The 15,267-nt window shown below is 37.8% G+C and overlaps 1 protein-coding gene across 1 annotated transcript in view; it reads left to right on the forward strand.

Annotated features, from left to right (window-relative positions):
- Nucleotides 1–15,050, forward strand: part of LOC103807323 (E3 ubiquitin-protein ligase UBR3) — a gene marked incomplete at its 3' end in the record, with an annotated part of 33,425 nt that extends 18,375 nt beyond the window's left edge. The window contains exons 9-21 of the mRNA XM_009080052.1: nucleotides 961–1,140; nucleotides 1,847–1,980; nucleotides 4,265–4,351; nucleotides 4,926–4,991; nucleotides 5,079–5,168; nucleotides 6,514–6,642; nucleotides 6,726–6,778; nucleotides 7,403–7,536; nucleotides 8,016–8,101; nucleotides 9,287–9,428; nucleotides 12,229–12,325; nucleotides 13,547–13,688; nucleotides 14,946–15,050. Of these exons, the coding sequence (XP_009078300.1) occupies nucleotides 961–1,140; nucleotides 1,847–1,980; nucleotides 4,265–4,351; nucleotides 4,926–4,991; nucleotides 5,079–5,168; nucleotides 6,514–6,642; nucleotides 6,726–6,778; nucleotides 7,403–7,536; nucleotides 8,016–8,101; nucleotides 9,287–9,428; nucleotides 12,229–12,325; nucleotides 13,547–13,688; nucleotides 14,946–15,050 (1,445 nt within the window). The remainder of the gene's footprint in view (nucleotides 1–960; nucleotides 1,141–1,846; nucleotides 1,981–4,264; nucleotides 4,352–4,925; nucleotides 4,992–5,078; nucleotides 5,169–6,513; nucleotides 6,643–6,725; nucleotides 6,779–7,402; nucleotides 7,537–8,015; nucleotides 8,102–9,286; nucleotides 9,429–12,228; nucleotides 12,326–13,546; nucleotides 13,689–14,945) is intronic.
- Nucleotides 15,051–15,267: the final 217 nt, after the last annotated feature.

Consider the following 15,267-nt stretch of genomic DNA (forward strand, 5'->3'; position numbering starts at 1 on the left):
CAGATGTACCAGATAGTGAGAGAGATCAAAGAATATTTGATCAACTGTGGCAGAGAAGCTTGGAAAAAGCTCCACAGAATACTTCTGGCTGCCTGTTCCTTCCAGTGCTTCGGTGTAATAGATAAGAGTCAGTCTTAAGAATTGGAGCTCTGTATTACCTTCTGGGGATGAGAAGGTATCTGTTCATAGTTGTGTGCAACTCAGGCAACATATTTGTCAGGATGAAATCTGCTTCATTTTTCTGACAGAACCAATTCTGTCTCCCATCTGGTGTTTCTAGAGGCCCCTCTTAGGAAAAGCAAACAAGGAGATTTATTTGACAGCTGTAGAGGACATGTTTCTGTGATTTGGGGTGGGGGAAAGAGATCCCTTCCCTCAATTTCTTATTCTTCTCTTTTGGGAACCTTCTCCTGCCCTAGGCTTGAGCAGGCTGTGTCAACCCTCTGTCCCAGCTTCAGAGTGGGAACACTTTGCTCTACTCTTTGCAGACTCAGTGTGCCAGTGTGGGTTTTGATTACCAGATTTCTTTGTGAATGCTGTAGGTAGTTTGCTCACTGGGAGTATGTCAGATTCAAAATAGATTTCAGGTGTTCATGATAGGAATTCCAGTGTCTGGTCTTTTTATACTTCCTGAGAGTATTCAAAAAAGATATAACTATGATGGTTTTGCTAATGTACTGCTTTTCAAAGGTGGTGATACTGCTCAAAGTATGAGTGGCTCCTACTGATTGGGGTCTGTGTTAGTGAGACCATGATGACTGAACAGCCTCAGACACCACAGACAAACCATTCTTTTCTGTAGCTTTCTCTGTGTGTCTCTAACCACAGCATTACAGTACATCTTAGTTATTTTCACACTCTTCTGTAACTTTATTTATAAATTACAACAAGAAGGAAAAAATTATAATTTATTCTCTTTGCTTCTTTGTTTTCTTTTTGTTTTCTTTTGTTTACATCTAGATGAAGAAAATAGTTTACATGTGGTGGTGAATTGTGGGGAAGCACTACTGAAGAATAATACTTACTGGCCCCTGGTTAGTGATTTTATAAACATACTTTCACACCAAAGTGTGGCAAAGAAATTTTTGGAAGATCATGGTCTTTTGGTAACATGGATGAATTTTGTATCATTTTTTCAAGGTATGTGACTTTTATAATCAGTACTAATACAAGGATGTTTAGAGAGCTTAATGTTCACAGCAGCAAAATCCTTACAATGCTGTATGTAAATATTTAATTTGTATTTCTGGAAGAGAACAGCATATTCTAGAAAGCAGATAGATTTAAAAAATGAACAAATGGATCTTTGTCTTGTGTGAAGTAGTCAAAGAGCAATCACATCACACTTGACTGAGGTTCATGGTGCAAGAATTCTGAGGTTGTACTTAAAGTACAGATCATAACTTGTGCTAGAAGTCAGTTACTGGTTAAGTTGATGCAAAGAAATTTTTTTTTATTATTAAAAAATACTTCCCATTGGTGAGCTTCTCAACACTGATGAAGTTTCTGCCTAGAAAGGGGATCAGCACCCAAATGTTCGCATCGATTCAGTGACATGCAAAGTTGAAGGGCTGATGTCCAAGTTAATGTCACCTGAACAGCAAGGACTGACTGCAGTTACTAGCCAGTTTAGAGCTGTTGTTCTTTTCTGGTTTATTTCTGTTCAAACTTTGTTGCTTGTTCTCATTTTTTTATCAGTTATTCTGCTGCTAGATAAAATAGATTCTTACACTTAGGGAGGTTTTTTTATCTTCATAGGTGTGTAAATGCATAACACTAAAAATACTGCATTCCATTTAGCTCTAGTTAAATATTGCGTTGCATAACTCTGCTTAAATCTTTGCAGGTATGAATTTGAATAAAAGAGAATTAAATGAGCACGTGGAGTTTGAATCACAGACATACTATGCTGCCTTTGCTGCAGAGCTGGAAGCCTGTGCCCAGCCAATGTGGGGGCTTCTGTCACACTGCAAAGTTAGGGTAAGGCTGGTGTTTCTCTGTCATGATTCTTGGCTTTATTCATGACTTACTCTACAGTTCTCAAACCTGAAAGGTCTATCTGGCTTGTGTTTGAAAAGACCTGAGTTCTTCTGTCTTTGTCTATCAAATAACATAAAACTCAATTCAGGTCGGATTCTGTGTACAGTGAGTGTAGAATTCTTGCTTGTTAACCTAATTTATTGTCTCCAGCACTGAGACTGCAAGGTCAGGATGTGCACATGTGACTGTACACATGGAACAACTTCTAATCTGATGAAGAACTTGATAAATGTCTCTGAGTCATTCTGCCTTTGTTCAGTGGGAAAGGAGATACAGGAGTCATCCTAATGTCATCATAATGTTAATTGTGTCTGCAAATAGACACTTCATTATTATTATTATGGGGGATGGAGTAATTTATGGGTTTGTGTTGTTATACTGACAATGAGGTGAAAGCCTCTTAGGTTCTGACATCTCATGGTGTCCAAACTAGAGCAAAGACTTGTTACTATTTGCTAGACTGTGAGGTATATTAAGTTATAGCAAAACTGGAATCCATCAGCTTTTAGGAATACTTAACCTATGAAAAACATTTTTACTATTTTATTTTCTATGAAATAAATATTTGTATTTGAAATTAGTATAGTAAGTAATAGTGTCCATGAGATACTAATGCCAGAATTGAGCTATCACTGAAAGTATGTGTGTGAGCATACCATGAGATTTTAAAACAGGTTAAATCAGGTGTTTGCAAAAGCCTTTCCATTGTGTGTCACTACTCCCTCACGAGGGGCAAAGGAGGGGCAGCACTGACCTCTTCTCTCTGGCAGCCAGTGACAGGACCCAAGGGAATGGTCTGAAGTTGTGTCAGGGAGGTTAGATATTATGAAAAAGTTCTTCCCCCAGAGGGTGTTTGGGCACTGGAACAGCTCCCCAGGGCAGTGGTCACCGCACCAAGCCTGACAGAGCTCAAGAGGCATTTGGACAATGCTCTCAGGCACATGGTGTGATTCTTGGGGGTGTCCTGTGCTGGGCCAGGAGTTGGACTTGACTATCCTTGTGGATCCCTTCCTACTCTGAATATCCTGTGATTCTGTGATGTAGTGGATGGACACTATTACTTACTATACTAACACTGATACATTATGAGTTTATTGATTTATGAGTCTGTATTAGCTTTTAAAAACCAAATTGCAACTTCTGGCTTTTCAAAGTATTCCTTTCTTTTTTTGCTTAGGGATGGGATGGTCTGCCTTTTTTTTAAGGCCTCTAAGATTCTTTGCTCCACCTGTTGCCTTGTCAGTCATGTCTTCAGCCACATGTTTGAACATTTTGTTTGTTCTCCATAAATCTGAAAGTGTTGGATCATTCAGCCTGTTGCATCACAGGCTGGATCAATGGACTGGGGCCAGCAGTATTAGGTTTAATAACAGCAAAGTGCTGACACCTGCATTTGGATCACAGCAACCCCATGGCTGGGGGCAGAGTGGCTGGAAAGCTGCACAGCAGAAAAGGACCTGGGGGTGCTGGTTGACAGTGGCTGAACGTGAGCCAATAGTGTACACAGGTGGCCAAGAAAGCCAATGGCATCCTGGCCTGTATCACAAATAGCGGGCCCAGCAGGACCAGGGCAGTGGTTGTCACTCTGTACTCAGCACTGGTGAGGCCACACCTCAGATCTTGTGTTCTGGGTGCCTCACTGCAAGAAAGACATTGAAGTGCTGGAGCAGGTCCAGAGAAGGGAAGCAAAGCTGGTGGAGGGTCTAAAGAATAAGTCCTATGAGGAGTGGCTGAGCAAGCTGGGGGTGTCTAGCCTGGAGGAAAGGTGGCACAGGGGAAACCTTATTGTTCTCTAGAACTCCCTGACAGGAGGTTGTCGTCAGGTGTGGGTTGGCCTCTTCTCCCAGGCAACTAGTGAGAAGACAAGAGGAAATGGCCTCAAGTTGCACCAGGGGGGAGGTTCATGTTGGACATCAGGAAGACTTTCTTCATGGAAAGGGTGGTTAAGCATTGGAATGGGCTGCCCAGGGAAGTGATGGAGTCACCATCCCTGGAAGAGTTCAAGAAACGAGTGGATGTGGCACTTCGTGCTATGGATTAGGTGACAAGGTGGTGTTCAGTCAAAGCTTGAACTCAGTGACCATGGAGGTCGTTTCCAACCTTAACAATTGTATGTCCTGTAAAAGTATTATTGAAAAAATCAAATTTATTTGTAGTAGGAAAACAGTTACTCTTAGTTAAAACTGTTCTGGCTTATATAGTGTACTGGTTTCTCTTACTGCAGGAAACACAGGAATACACACGAAATGTTGTCAGATACTGCCTTGAAGCACTTCAGGACTGGTTTGATGCTATCAACTTTGTAGATGAGGTAAATATCCTTAATGAATTTTTAAAAAAGTACTGTGAAAATCTGATTAAATTCTAAAGGTGATACTTTCCCTCCTCCCTGTGCTCCCACCTTAAATGGAAAAGGATTGCCTTGCTGAAAGTAGTTTGTAGTTAATAGTTGCAGTGTTATGTCCTAGGTTCCTTTATTTGTAGAGTCTTGGTGATTTAAATTTGCTGGTGCAAGCTTAAGCTGTGTGAGTTGTAAAAGCAGTGCTGTTGATACACTACTGTTCTGCTGGATGAAGAGCTGTAGCAATGGCAGAACAGAAGCTCTTTTGCTGTGGTAGTAGGGAGCAGCTTTGCCATTTAGCAAGCAATACTCAGTCAAATCAGAGTGCCATTAGCTACTGGGAGCTTAGTAAGAGATTAACAACAGCTGAAGGAAACTTCTGAATGATCAGAAACTGCAGGGGAATGAAGTAATACTAGGTTAGTGGAAAGAAGTCCATCAAATAAAGACATGCAAGATGCTGTTCTTGGTGGTTGTGACAAAGACATTTGTGGGTTTGGTTTTTTTAATATATGATACTAAAATACTTTTATTTTACTTTCAGCCAGCTCCTAACCAAGTTACTTTTCATTTGCCGCTGCACCGTTACTTTGCCATGTTTCTGAGTAAGGTAAGCACGTGCTGTAATCACACAGAGGATGGAAGTACCCTGTTGAGTGTGATATTCAGGACACCATGTGCTTGCTTTTGTTTCTAGGCTGTCAAATGCCAAGAACTAGATCTGGATACTATCTTGCCAGATCAGGAGATGCTGATGAAACTAATGATTCACCCACTTCAGATTCAGGTACGGGCAGAGTTCTGACTGCAGATGTAGAAATACAGAAAAAATAATTGCTGTCTGACCTTTCACCCTCAGTCATTTAAGTATCTTTAGAAAGTACTTAGCAAGGGGAACTATATCTTAACTGTGGAATATCAAAATAAGCAATATGTGACAATAATAACTAAAATATACTGAGTAGTTAAGATAAACTTTTTTCCCCCTTCTTATTTCCAGAATTAATTATGTGGCATTAGTTACCATACTCTGAGAAGTATGTTGATAATGTTCACTGTAGCACTTCTGAAAGGGTAGGAAGAATCAACCCTTTGAAAACATAGCATTGTAATGTGAATAGCTAGTTGAGAGGAACCATATAGGAAACTTCCATATTTTAAATTGAGAATGAGTTCAAGAATGGATGTACTCTGCAGTATTTTTATAGTTTACAAATTCGGAGGTATTTGTATGTAAGTAGTAGTGAGCAGTATTTGTAGTCACTGCTTTTATCTCTATCCTCTTTTTAACCATGATGCCTTCATTTTCAGAGTATTTCTCAATATTATAATAAATCGCTACATAGATAAATCACTTCATTTGGCTTTGATCACTTTCAATGTCTGAAACGTTCTCATGTGAAAGTATGGTGTCTGTTTCATAAACTTGCAGTGGTTCCTTTTCATCCCTCACTCCCCAGGGGAAGTAAATTAGTATAAAAAGTATATAAAGGTGTAGTGTGTATGTATATGTATAATGTTAGTGCATAAAATGATGTAAGATGTTTTTGCAATGAGGATGGTAAAACACAGGAACAGGTTGCCCATGGAGGTGGTAGATGCCCCATCTCTGGAAATATTTGTGGTTGGATTAGATGGGACTCTGAGCAGCCTGACCTAGTTGAAGATGTCCCTGCTGATTGCAGGGAGTTGGACTAGGTGACCTTTAAAGGGTCCCTTCTATGATTCCACAAGAAAGCTGCAGAGTGACTTTTCACAAGGGCAGGTTGTGACAGGACAAAGAGGAATGGCTTTAAACTGCAAGAGAGTAGTTTAGACTAGGTATCACAAGGACTTTCTTTACTGTGAGGGTGTTGAGGCACAGAACAGGTTGCCCAGAGCAGCTGTGGTTGCTCCATCCCTGGAAGCTTTCAAGGCCAGGTTGGATGGGACTCTGAACAACCTGAGCTAGTGGAAGGTGTCCCTGCCCATGGCAGGGCGTGGAACAAGATGATCATTAAGGTCCCTTGCAACCCAAACATTTACATGGTTTCTATATTTCTATGATCATATGTTGAAGATCTGCTAACAATGAACCGAATAGCTGAATATCCCTGAAATATTTATAATTTCTTTTTATTTTCCCTGAACAGGCAAGTCTGTCTGAAATTCACAGCAACATGTGGGTTAGAAATGGTCTACAAATTAAAGGACAAGCCATGACTTATGTGCAGTCTCATTTCTGCAATTCAATGATTGATCCTGACATTTATCTGCTGCAAGTAAGTTATGCTTTTTGAGAAGTCAAACCAGTATTGTTTGCTAATGAACTATTGAATAAAATTAATGTATTCTCTTTCTACAGGTCTGTGCCTCTAGGCTGGACCCAGATTATTTTATTTCGTCTGTTTTTGAAAGGTAAGTTAAAAGATGAATGCTCTTGTTAAATGTTTTGTTAGGTGTTGTCTAATTTATGCCATGTAATAGGAAAAGTGAGTGTCTGATACACATCTCCAGTGGTACAACTCTGCCTAGCCAAAACATTTACCTAAGGGCTCTATTGAAAGAGTTATCTCTTGATTTTAAACAAGATTGGCTTTTGGTGTACAGTGCAGTATAGTTAAACTTCAGACATTTGTTTTCTGAGCATCTTTAGGATTTTTAAGTGTTGCAAATGTTAATATGCTGGGGTATTTTGGCCTGAAGAAGTAGGTGAATAGAGCTGCAGTAGTAAGAGACACAGAAAGGATGTCTGCTTTTCTGGAAAAAAATACCAGGATTCGAAAATGGAGTAATTGGCATTAGCTTTTTTATGTTCATACATCTAAGGTGTTTTCATGTGGAGTGAATATCACAGTAGCACATTCCATAGACAAATAAAAATCTAAAAGAACAGGGGTTTCTTGTATGTTTGTTTGCATATATTTCACTTTGTGTTCATTTTAAGTTGTTGTGAATGGTATCCTGAGCTTTTCAGTACATTTCACATTGGTGTTTTAATGTTGGAGAGTGATGTTTCTGCCTTTACTGTTTGCCATGTAGATTTAAGGTGGTAGATCTGTTAACAATGGCATCACAGCATCAAAATACAGTTCTTGACTCGGAGCACGAAAGATCCATGTTGGAAGGAGCCTTAACATTTTTGGTCCTTCTCTTAAGCCTTCGTTTACATTTAGGTAAGAGTCACTGCTTTAGGAATACCTGCATGTCAGTAACATTATAACATGTTCATTTGTAGTCAACATTTAGTAGTTGCCTTAAAGCTGTTTAACCATATAGCACCGTAATGCATTCAACACTTGGTTTCATCTTTGCCAGTTAGTGAATGCTGTTCCCTTAGGAATTAGATGTAATACAGAGAAATGGAGGAAAATGGCTTTAGTGGAAGTGGGTGATTTGTATAGGTGATCACATGAAGGTTCTGTATCTTCTCCAGAAAGACAGCAGTTTTAGTTGTGTCTGTCTTTTCTGGCTGAGAGTGTGTCTTTCATAATATTTTTGCCCCCTCTCCTACTTCTTCCTGTATTTTTATAGCACTATGTTGTTAGTTAATATTAGTTTGTGTCAAGTTTTCCATGCTTTAATGTCGAATGACAGCTGAATGTGTGTTTTAAATCGTGCTATTTTAATGGCTTTTTAACTTTTATTGTTCTAGGAATGACAGATGATGAGATCCTCAGAGCAGAGATGGTAGCCCAACTCTGTATGAATGACAGGACACACAGTTCATTGTTGGATCTCATATCCTTGGAGTATATTGACTAATATGCATAGATGAGAATGACAGGTGCCTGGATAGTAGTGGGATTTTGGAGCTGCAGCAGCATGATTTTAGCTTACATAATTAAAACATACTGTGTTAAGGTGAGATTGCATATACTTATTAGTAAAGGCATTTGCTCCAATTTTGTTTTTTCTTACAAACTATGCAATACTTCCTAATGATTTAAATTAGTTTTGGTATAAAATGCTAAGCTACTCTTTATTTATTTATTTGTTTGTTACACTGCAGAAGTCTTTTAGCTGTGAAGTAGCAAAACTGTTTTCCAGTGTCTTTGTTGACAGTTTAGCCAAGTGTCACCTTTACCTGGATTTGAGCCTTTGATTATTGCTGATTTTATACCAGTGTAAAAACAAGCCCCACTCCATGCTCTATTGGCTTTTGCTGTCAATAGCTGAAAATAAAAATAATAGCAGTTCCTGCATGTTGCTTTGACATTAAAGCACGTGCTATGGGGAAAGTATCTTAGTTGAAGAACAGCAACCTCCAGGGACTCTTGCTGTACAGAGGTACAGTTCATGGCCCCACGCAGCAGGTTTTACTGCTCTCAGTGGCTCAGGCTTTGTAGGCAAATTAAATAGCTTGTGTTGATTGCATAGAAGAGCTTACAGTTGGGGCAGGCATTGAGCAAAAATACTAGCAATTTAAAAAGATTGTTAAAGATGTGTCAAAGATTTACTAATTATTATGGTATGACCTAATGCCTCAACACTTAAATATGTAAAATAAGCGAATTACTTTGAAAAATTCACTTAGCAAATCACTTGTAAAATAAGTGAATCCTTTATACAAGCACTTAACTGCTGAGCAGAAGTTTACTTATTTTAAGAAGGCAAAAATGTTTGTAAATAAAGGGAAGTTCAAAAACTTTATATACACTACCGATAGTGGTTTGTATTTCTTATTAAGTACTTAGCATCTGCAGCCAAGCACGTAGCAGTTGTCTTGCTTTAAAAAGTTTAATGCCCTTGCTAGGAGTCTTTGATTCGCTTCAGTAGTAGTTACTAGCTCTAGCAGCTGGAGCATACAGACCTCTTGTGGTAAGTACTGAGCACTGCTGAAACGAGAGGCTGATAATGTTGAGAGGAATGAAATGCTCTGTCCTGCAGCTAAGTCAACTTTGCTTTCCTTAACACAAACATTACATTCCAGAAAACCCCAATCCTAAAAGTGGTATTATTCCAGGAAGCTTAAGCTTTGAATCAGTCCTGTCAGCTGTTGCTGATTTTAAAGCTCCTGTTTTTGAACCCGGAGGTTCCATGCAGCAAGGAATGTATACACCTAAAGGTATGGTCATTGGTGTTCTCTTACAACATAACTGGTGGCAAGATGCCTAACCAGAATTTGTTTGGTGTTTTTGTTATGGGTTGTTTTCTTTGCTTAGAAAATCCAAGCTCCAAACCCAACCTACCAGTGTTAAAAACTCCACCCTATCCTCTCTACAAAAAAGCCAAACCCACCACTGAAACCCCACAGAACTTGTTTGACTTTATTTTTATGCCTATTGCCTACATTTAGGAGCATTGCTAAACACTGCCTATAGCCTATAATAAATTCATTTTGATCTGGAATGCAAATAAGCTTCTCATATTAATTAGGTGTCCTTGGAAAGCAAGGGAAAATGGAGAATTGAAAATGGGTCTTATTTGTATTTCACTGATCTGCATACTCAGTTATTCATGGGATTTAGAAAATCTGATGTATGTTCAGTAGCTCAGAACTGTTTGCATTACTGAGATGTCAGTTGCAGAGATACTTTGTTTGAACTTCTCCACATTTTGATTATTAAAAACATCATTTGTTATTTTACATTGCATAACTACATTAGTATCATGTAACGTTTTTTGCAGTCAGTAGTGAGGGTCTAGAGCAAAGTTCAGGCTAGACTGGTTACAGAATATTGTTCTATAATTCTACAGTGCAAAAATGACAAGTTTCTTCCCCTGACCAGCTTGTCATCTAAATTGGACTCAATACAGCATTGGTATATCAAAGGAGAGAAAGAATTTAAGAACTCAGTGTTCCATTACTGTTTCCTGTCACTGAGCAGATAAGCCTGTAGGAATCTGAAATGCTCTATGTGCTCTGGTTGTGCTTCAGCTAATGGCAAAGCTGAAGGGGATTAACTCCTTACTCCCTTGAGCACTGGAAAGGTTAGGGTCTGACAATTTTGAAACTGTCTTTTGTGGGGGTTCTTTGGGAGGTTGTTAATGTGGGAACTAATACTGTACTAACTTGATTGCCCGGTTTAGTACTGGGGGATTTGAAGAGTCAGCAAGGCCCTTGGTTTTATACTAATTATCAAGCAGTGAAGTAATTTTATGAAACCATGGTTTTGGGAACTGATTAATCCTGGATCCTTGGCGTGTAATTGGGCTGCTTGACACCTTTGTATTTAAAATAACTTTATTTTGATGTTATGTAAACTGCATTTCCTTACGTCATGTCTGGTTTCTAGAGCTTGTGACATGCTGGTCTTTTTCATAACACAGTGTGAAGGGGAAAAAAGATGGATTATGGTATCTTTAATTGTAACACTTTAGGGAATCTAGTGTTTGGGTTTTTTTTTAAATTAGGATCTTTTTAACTTTAAGCAATCAGTTTATTCCAGAGGTAAACTGTGTAAAGTATCTCATCTATTCAGTGAACACTGAAGTAATTTTAACATTATACAGATTCTCTTTTTCTTACAGTAATGAAAACTGAAAACAGTTTCTGCAGAAATAAAAGCTGGCATGTCTTCCTTTACTGTACCCTCTTAAGTGTTCGTAGTCTCTGTAAGACTATACACATTCTCTAAACCTTTGCATTTAAGAACTATAGTTTTGTGACCTGTGATAGTTAAAACAAGTCATGCCGAGATCCATTCCCCCTAATCCCTTGTTTCCCTAAATTTGTGAGTGTGTGGGTATGAAATCTACTTTGTTTGCAGATCACTTGATTTTCCTTCCATTAACCATCATTTATAAAAAAAAAACCCAAACCGGCTTCCAGAAACAGATGGTTCTTATTCTCTGTGGATTTGTGTGTTGAAGATGAACTGTGTGTGCTTTTCCAACATGCCATGTATGGCTCACTCACTCAGTTCTTTTTCATCTTTGTGCATTAGCAGCCCAGACAAGCTTGGTCCATGTTTCAGGCTTCAGTAGTAAACTCTGTCCAGAAAAAAATGGCTCGTGTTGTGATGTGCCTGCTGGGGGAGCTAAAATTCTGTGTCCGCTGGGTGTCTTCCTCTTCTGGGGGTCATTGCATCTTGCCTTCATGTTGCTGTGCTCTGAGAGCTAAACACTTGGAAAAAATTAATAGAATTAACATTTTCACTTGACTTTGGCTTGGAAACTTAGTTTTGATTTTTAGTAACTTGTGAATAGAAAAAAAAAGCAATTAAGTGGGATGTCTTTGTAGACTCTTTTGACTTTTCTGTTTATAATTGCTGTGAAAAGTCACTCTGGATATCACTTTAGAGCTGTTAAATGAAACTAAGATTTTGATGCCAAAGTATTGCATAGATATTTGTAATAAAACAAAGAACTATTTGAGAAGGATTGGTCACAAATACTATTTGATACAAAACTTGGCCATTTTTGAGACTGAAAAAAATTGTGTTGCTATAGTCATTTGGTGCACTACACTGAATGGTAAAATATCATCTGACTGCTAACTGCTCTGCAGTCTATTTTCAAGAGGGCTTGTGCTTATCACCTACCAAGTGAAAAATAATTTAAACCTATTCTTACACCTGCTTGGAAATAAAAAAGAACAAAACAAGATGCATACAGAAAACGTGGGTTTGGGGTTGCTTTAGGGAAACTTGTTAACAGAAAAGATCTATTGCCTTAATAGAGTGGGGATTTTTTTTTTTGCTTTGAAACTAACCAAAATTTCACCAAAACCAGTCTTCTATCCTGATAAATAGTAGTAATTATTATTACAGTGAGCATTATTTGTAAGACTTATTAAAAGTTACTGTACTTAAAAAATTGTATCATAGAAAACTATATGATGAAAGCTGGTCAAGAAGAGAATCTAGAATAGATCATAAGGTCTTTAAAGAGAATGTTAACATGTAGTTTCTTTTATACAACAGCTGAAGTTTGGGATAAGGAATTTGATCCTGTCATGGTGATACTTCGAACAGTTTACCGCAGAGATGTGCAGTCTGCAATGGACAGATACACAGCATTGTAAGTCTGGGCATTTCTAGAAATGCAGCATTGCACAACAAATTTTGTGTTTTCACTGTCTGGTAATACCAATCACTTTATCAATGTGTTCAGTTATGCCCTTGAGTAAATAGGCTATAAATTTACAGGCAGCATTAAGGGTTTGGTTGTCTTAGGCCCTTACTCTTCCACAGATGTTTAAAAATACATCTGAAGTGCCACAGACGAAGTAATGAATGTAATCACAGATAAAATACTTAACCACAGGTGGTGTTTAAAAATTAGTAGCAGGTTGCTTAAAGCAGCCTTACCTGTATTTATTTTACACTTAGGTACATAGAGCACAGTATTAATGTTCTGTGTTTTGAAATTTGAGGACAATCTGAGTTTTTTCTGCGTATTCACCCATGACAGAAACCATGGGTTAATTAAATTCTGATACAGGAAAGTAACACTTGTGGAACTCTTAAGTTCTAACAAGCAAGATGATTTGGTCTTAATTATGTCCCTTAACACTCCATCCCTTACAGCCTTATACTCTTAAGAGATTCTTATTTCAGCTGATTTAATTTGATCATATTTTATTTCACACCTTGGGAGTAAAAATCAGGATTAAAACCCCCTTATAATAAACGTAATGAAATAATCCCCTGCCCCTGTGGTTATTCCTGTAAGTCAAAGGGTCATCATAAATGCATGCAGTAAGTGATTTTCAATAAGGTAGTATTCTACTAAATGATTGCATTGTCTACTGCACCAGATTCCACCTTATCTTTAGAAATGTGGGTCCATGTTGAACTTAGCACTTAATTTTTAAATTCATAGATATGATTGCATTGGTACTGTCAAGTATAACTAATTATGGGTAGTGTTTCCTGGTGTAGCATGTAATCTGTTGCTACAGATGTGAGATTTTTGTTGGATGTCTAACATGTGGATTTGGGTGAAGTGTTCTGTCTCTCCCCTGTGCTTCTTAGAATGAAAACAGAATGCCAAAATTCTTAGCAATAATTAAAAAATAATGTAACTTTATAAATAAAGGTCATTTAAATCAGTGGTAATCCACAGAAGAATAAGGCTGGAGTGAGTGGGAGTTCTTTGGAATGCTGCTTAAATATATTAAATGCCTTAGAAATGCTTACTGTTCTAAAGTTGGTCTAAACAATAAGAATGTAGGATAGTTATCTCTAATAGTGGCAGTTGTCTAATGTAAGTTCCAACATTTAACATTTATTTCAACAGTTTAAAGCAAAGTGGAAAATTCCCTGGAAATCCATGGCCTCCTTACAAGAAGAGAACACCTCTACACCCAAGTTACAAAGGTCTCATAAAGCTTTTACACTGCAAAACCCTGCACATTGTGCTCTTCACACTTCTCTACAAGGTACAGTTACATTTTTTGCAGGTTTTCCTCCTATTTCATTGAGAACATTCAAGGGCTTACATCTTGAGAATCTTAACATTTCTGGGTTTTTGTTTTAGCTGCAATGCCAAATACTTTTCTACCAGATTTATGAATGATAAAAAACATGTAGCGATTGATTGTGTGGGTTGGTTTAAATTGTTTGTTCTATTTGTGAAATTTTGCCAACTCATGACAGCCTTTATTGTGTCTGTTGACTTTTGGGGCTTCCTACAGAAGAACAGTCAATCACATTTGATGATCTGACGTTTCAGAAGTGTTGGGCAGCATGACTTTTGATTCTGACTGCTACAATTGCACATGGATCTTCATATTAGCATAATACTGCGTCCCTTTTTTAGTTAAATAACCTCTGTAATCTCAGATTTGATTAAATCAGCTGCTCAAACATTTTTTAGAAAAGCTGTTTCTAAGAACTTTATCTCCCTGATATTTCTAATGGGTTTATCTGCTTAGGCAATTTGTCCCATTAAAACTGAGTCATTTAAAACTTTACTGGTCTACACTCTAAAAATACTAATTTGTACAGTAGCCTGTCTGCAGTGAAATTTAAAGCTTTTTTCCTCATCCACTTTTTTGGTAACTTGCAGGTTTTTGCCATTTCCTTTCCTTTAAATCAGAATATTCTCAAGAGAAGAATTGTCCTGGTTTTTAATTTCAGCAGCACTGGTACTCCCTCTCAGTGCATTGAAAACTGTGCTAGCAGAAAGATATGGACACTTAACTAATTTAAAGATAAGATCATTTATTATCTGTAGCTAAAAAAGATGATGTGAAGGTGGTTGTGAACTAAATTCATGTTAACCCTTCTGGCTTTTCCAGTTACCCAGGCCTCACTGCCAGGACTAGGGCCTTGTGGTGATTGATCACATGAAAAAGGGAGGGAAGGCTGGTTGCAGCTCTCTGCATGTAGCTGACAGTAGTGTTGTCTGTGCAGCTTTACCTGTCACTTTGGTGTACAACTAAATTGAAGCGTGAGATAGTAATAACTGGAAGGTGCAAGTTTGTTTGACTGGAAAGATACGAAAGAAAATTTTGCTTATGTGGTGACAATCAAAGGTTAGTTTTTGTCTGAACATCGAAATAATTTTTAATCAACTTATAAAAACCCAAAAAAACTGAAGAGTCCAAAGGGTATGACCTAGAACAGTCTTTTTTAAGTTTAGATATATTGAAGCCTTTATCTTCGAAGATGTGAATGTCTGTTTTTCTACCTAGATATTAATGGATCACCAGAATTTATCAGAGCATGTGCTTTGCATGGTTTTGTATTTGATTGAGCTGGGGTTGGAAAATTCTCCAGAACAAGAATCAGATGAAGAGGTAAGAATAAATACTGTCTTTTTCATTAAAATGTAAAGGCATTTTCTTAAGGGTTCAATATTCTTGAAAAATGGATTTTTACTAAAGTTGTAATGTTACCATAGGAGTTACAATAAAGCATCTCTACTAATAACAGGGATCAACTAAGCAAAAAAAAAAAGCGCATACTGTTGTGAAGAAGAGTATGGTACCTTGTTACATTTCTCAACACTTTCTG

This window comes from Acanthisitta chloris, unplaced genomic scaffold (assembly GCF_000695815.1).
Source record: "Acanthisitta chloris isolate BGI_N310 unplaced genomic scaffold, ASM69581v1 scaffold3808, whole genome shotgun sequence".
NCBI lineage: Eukaryota > Metazoa > Chordata > Aves > Passeriformes > Acanthisittidae > Acanthisitta > Acanthisitta chloris.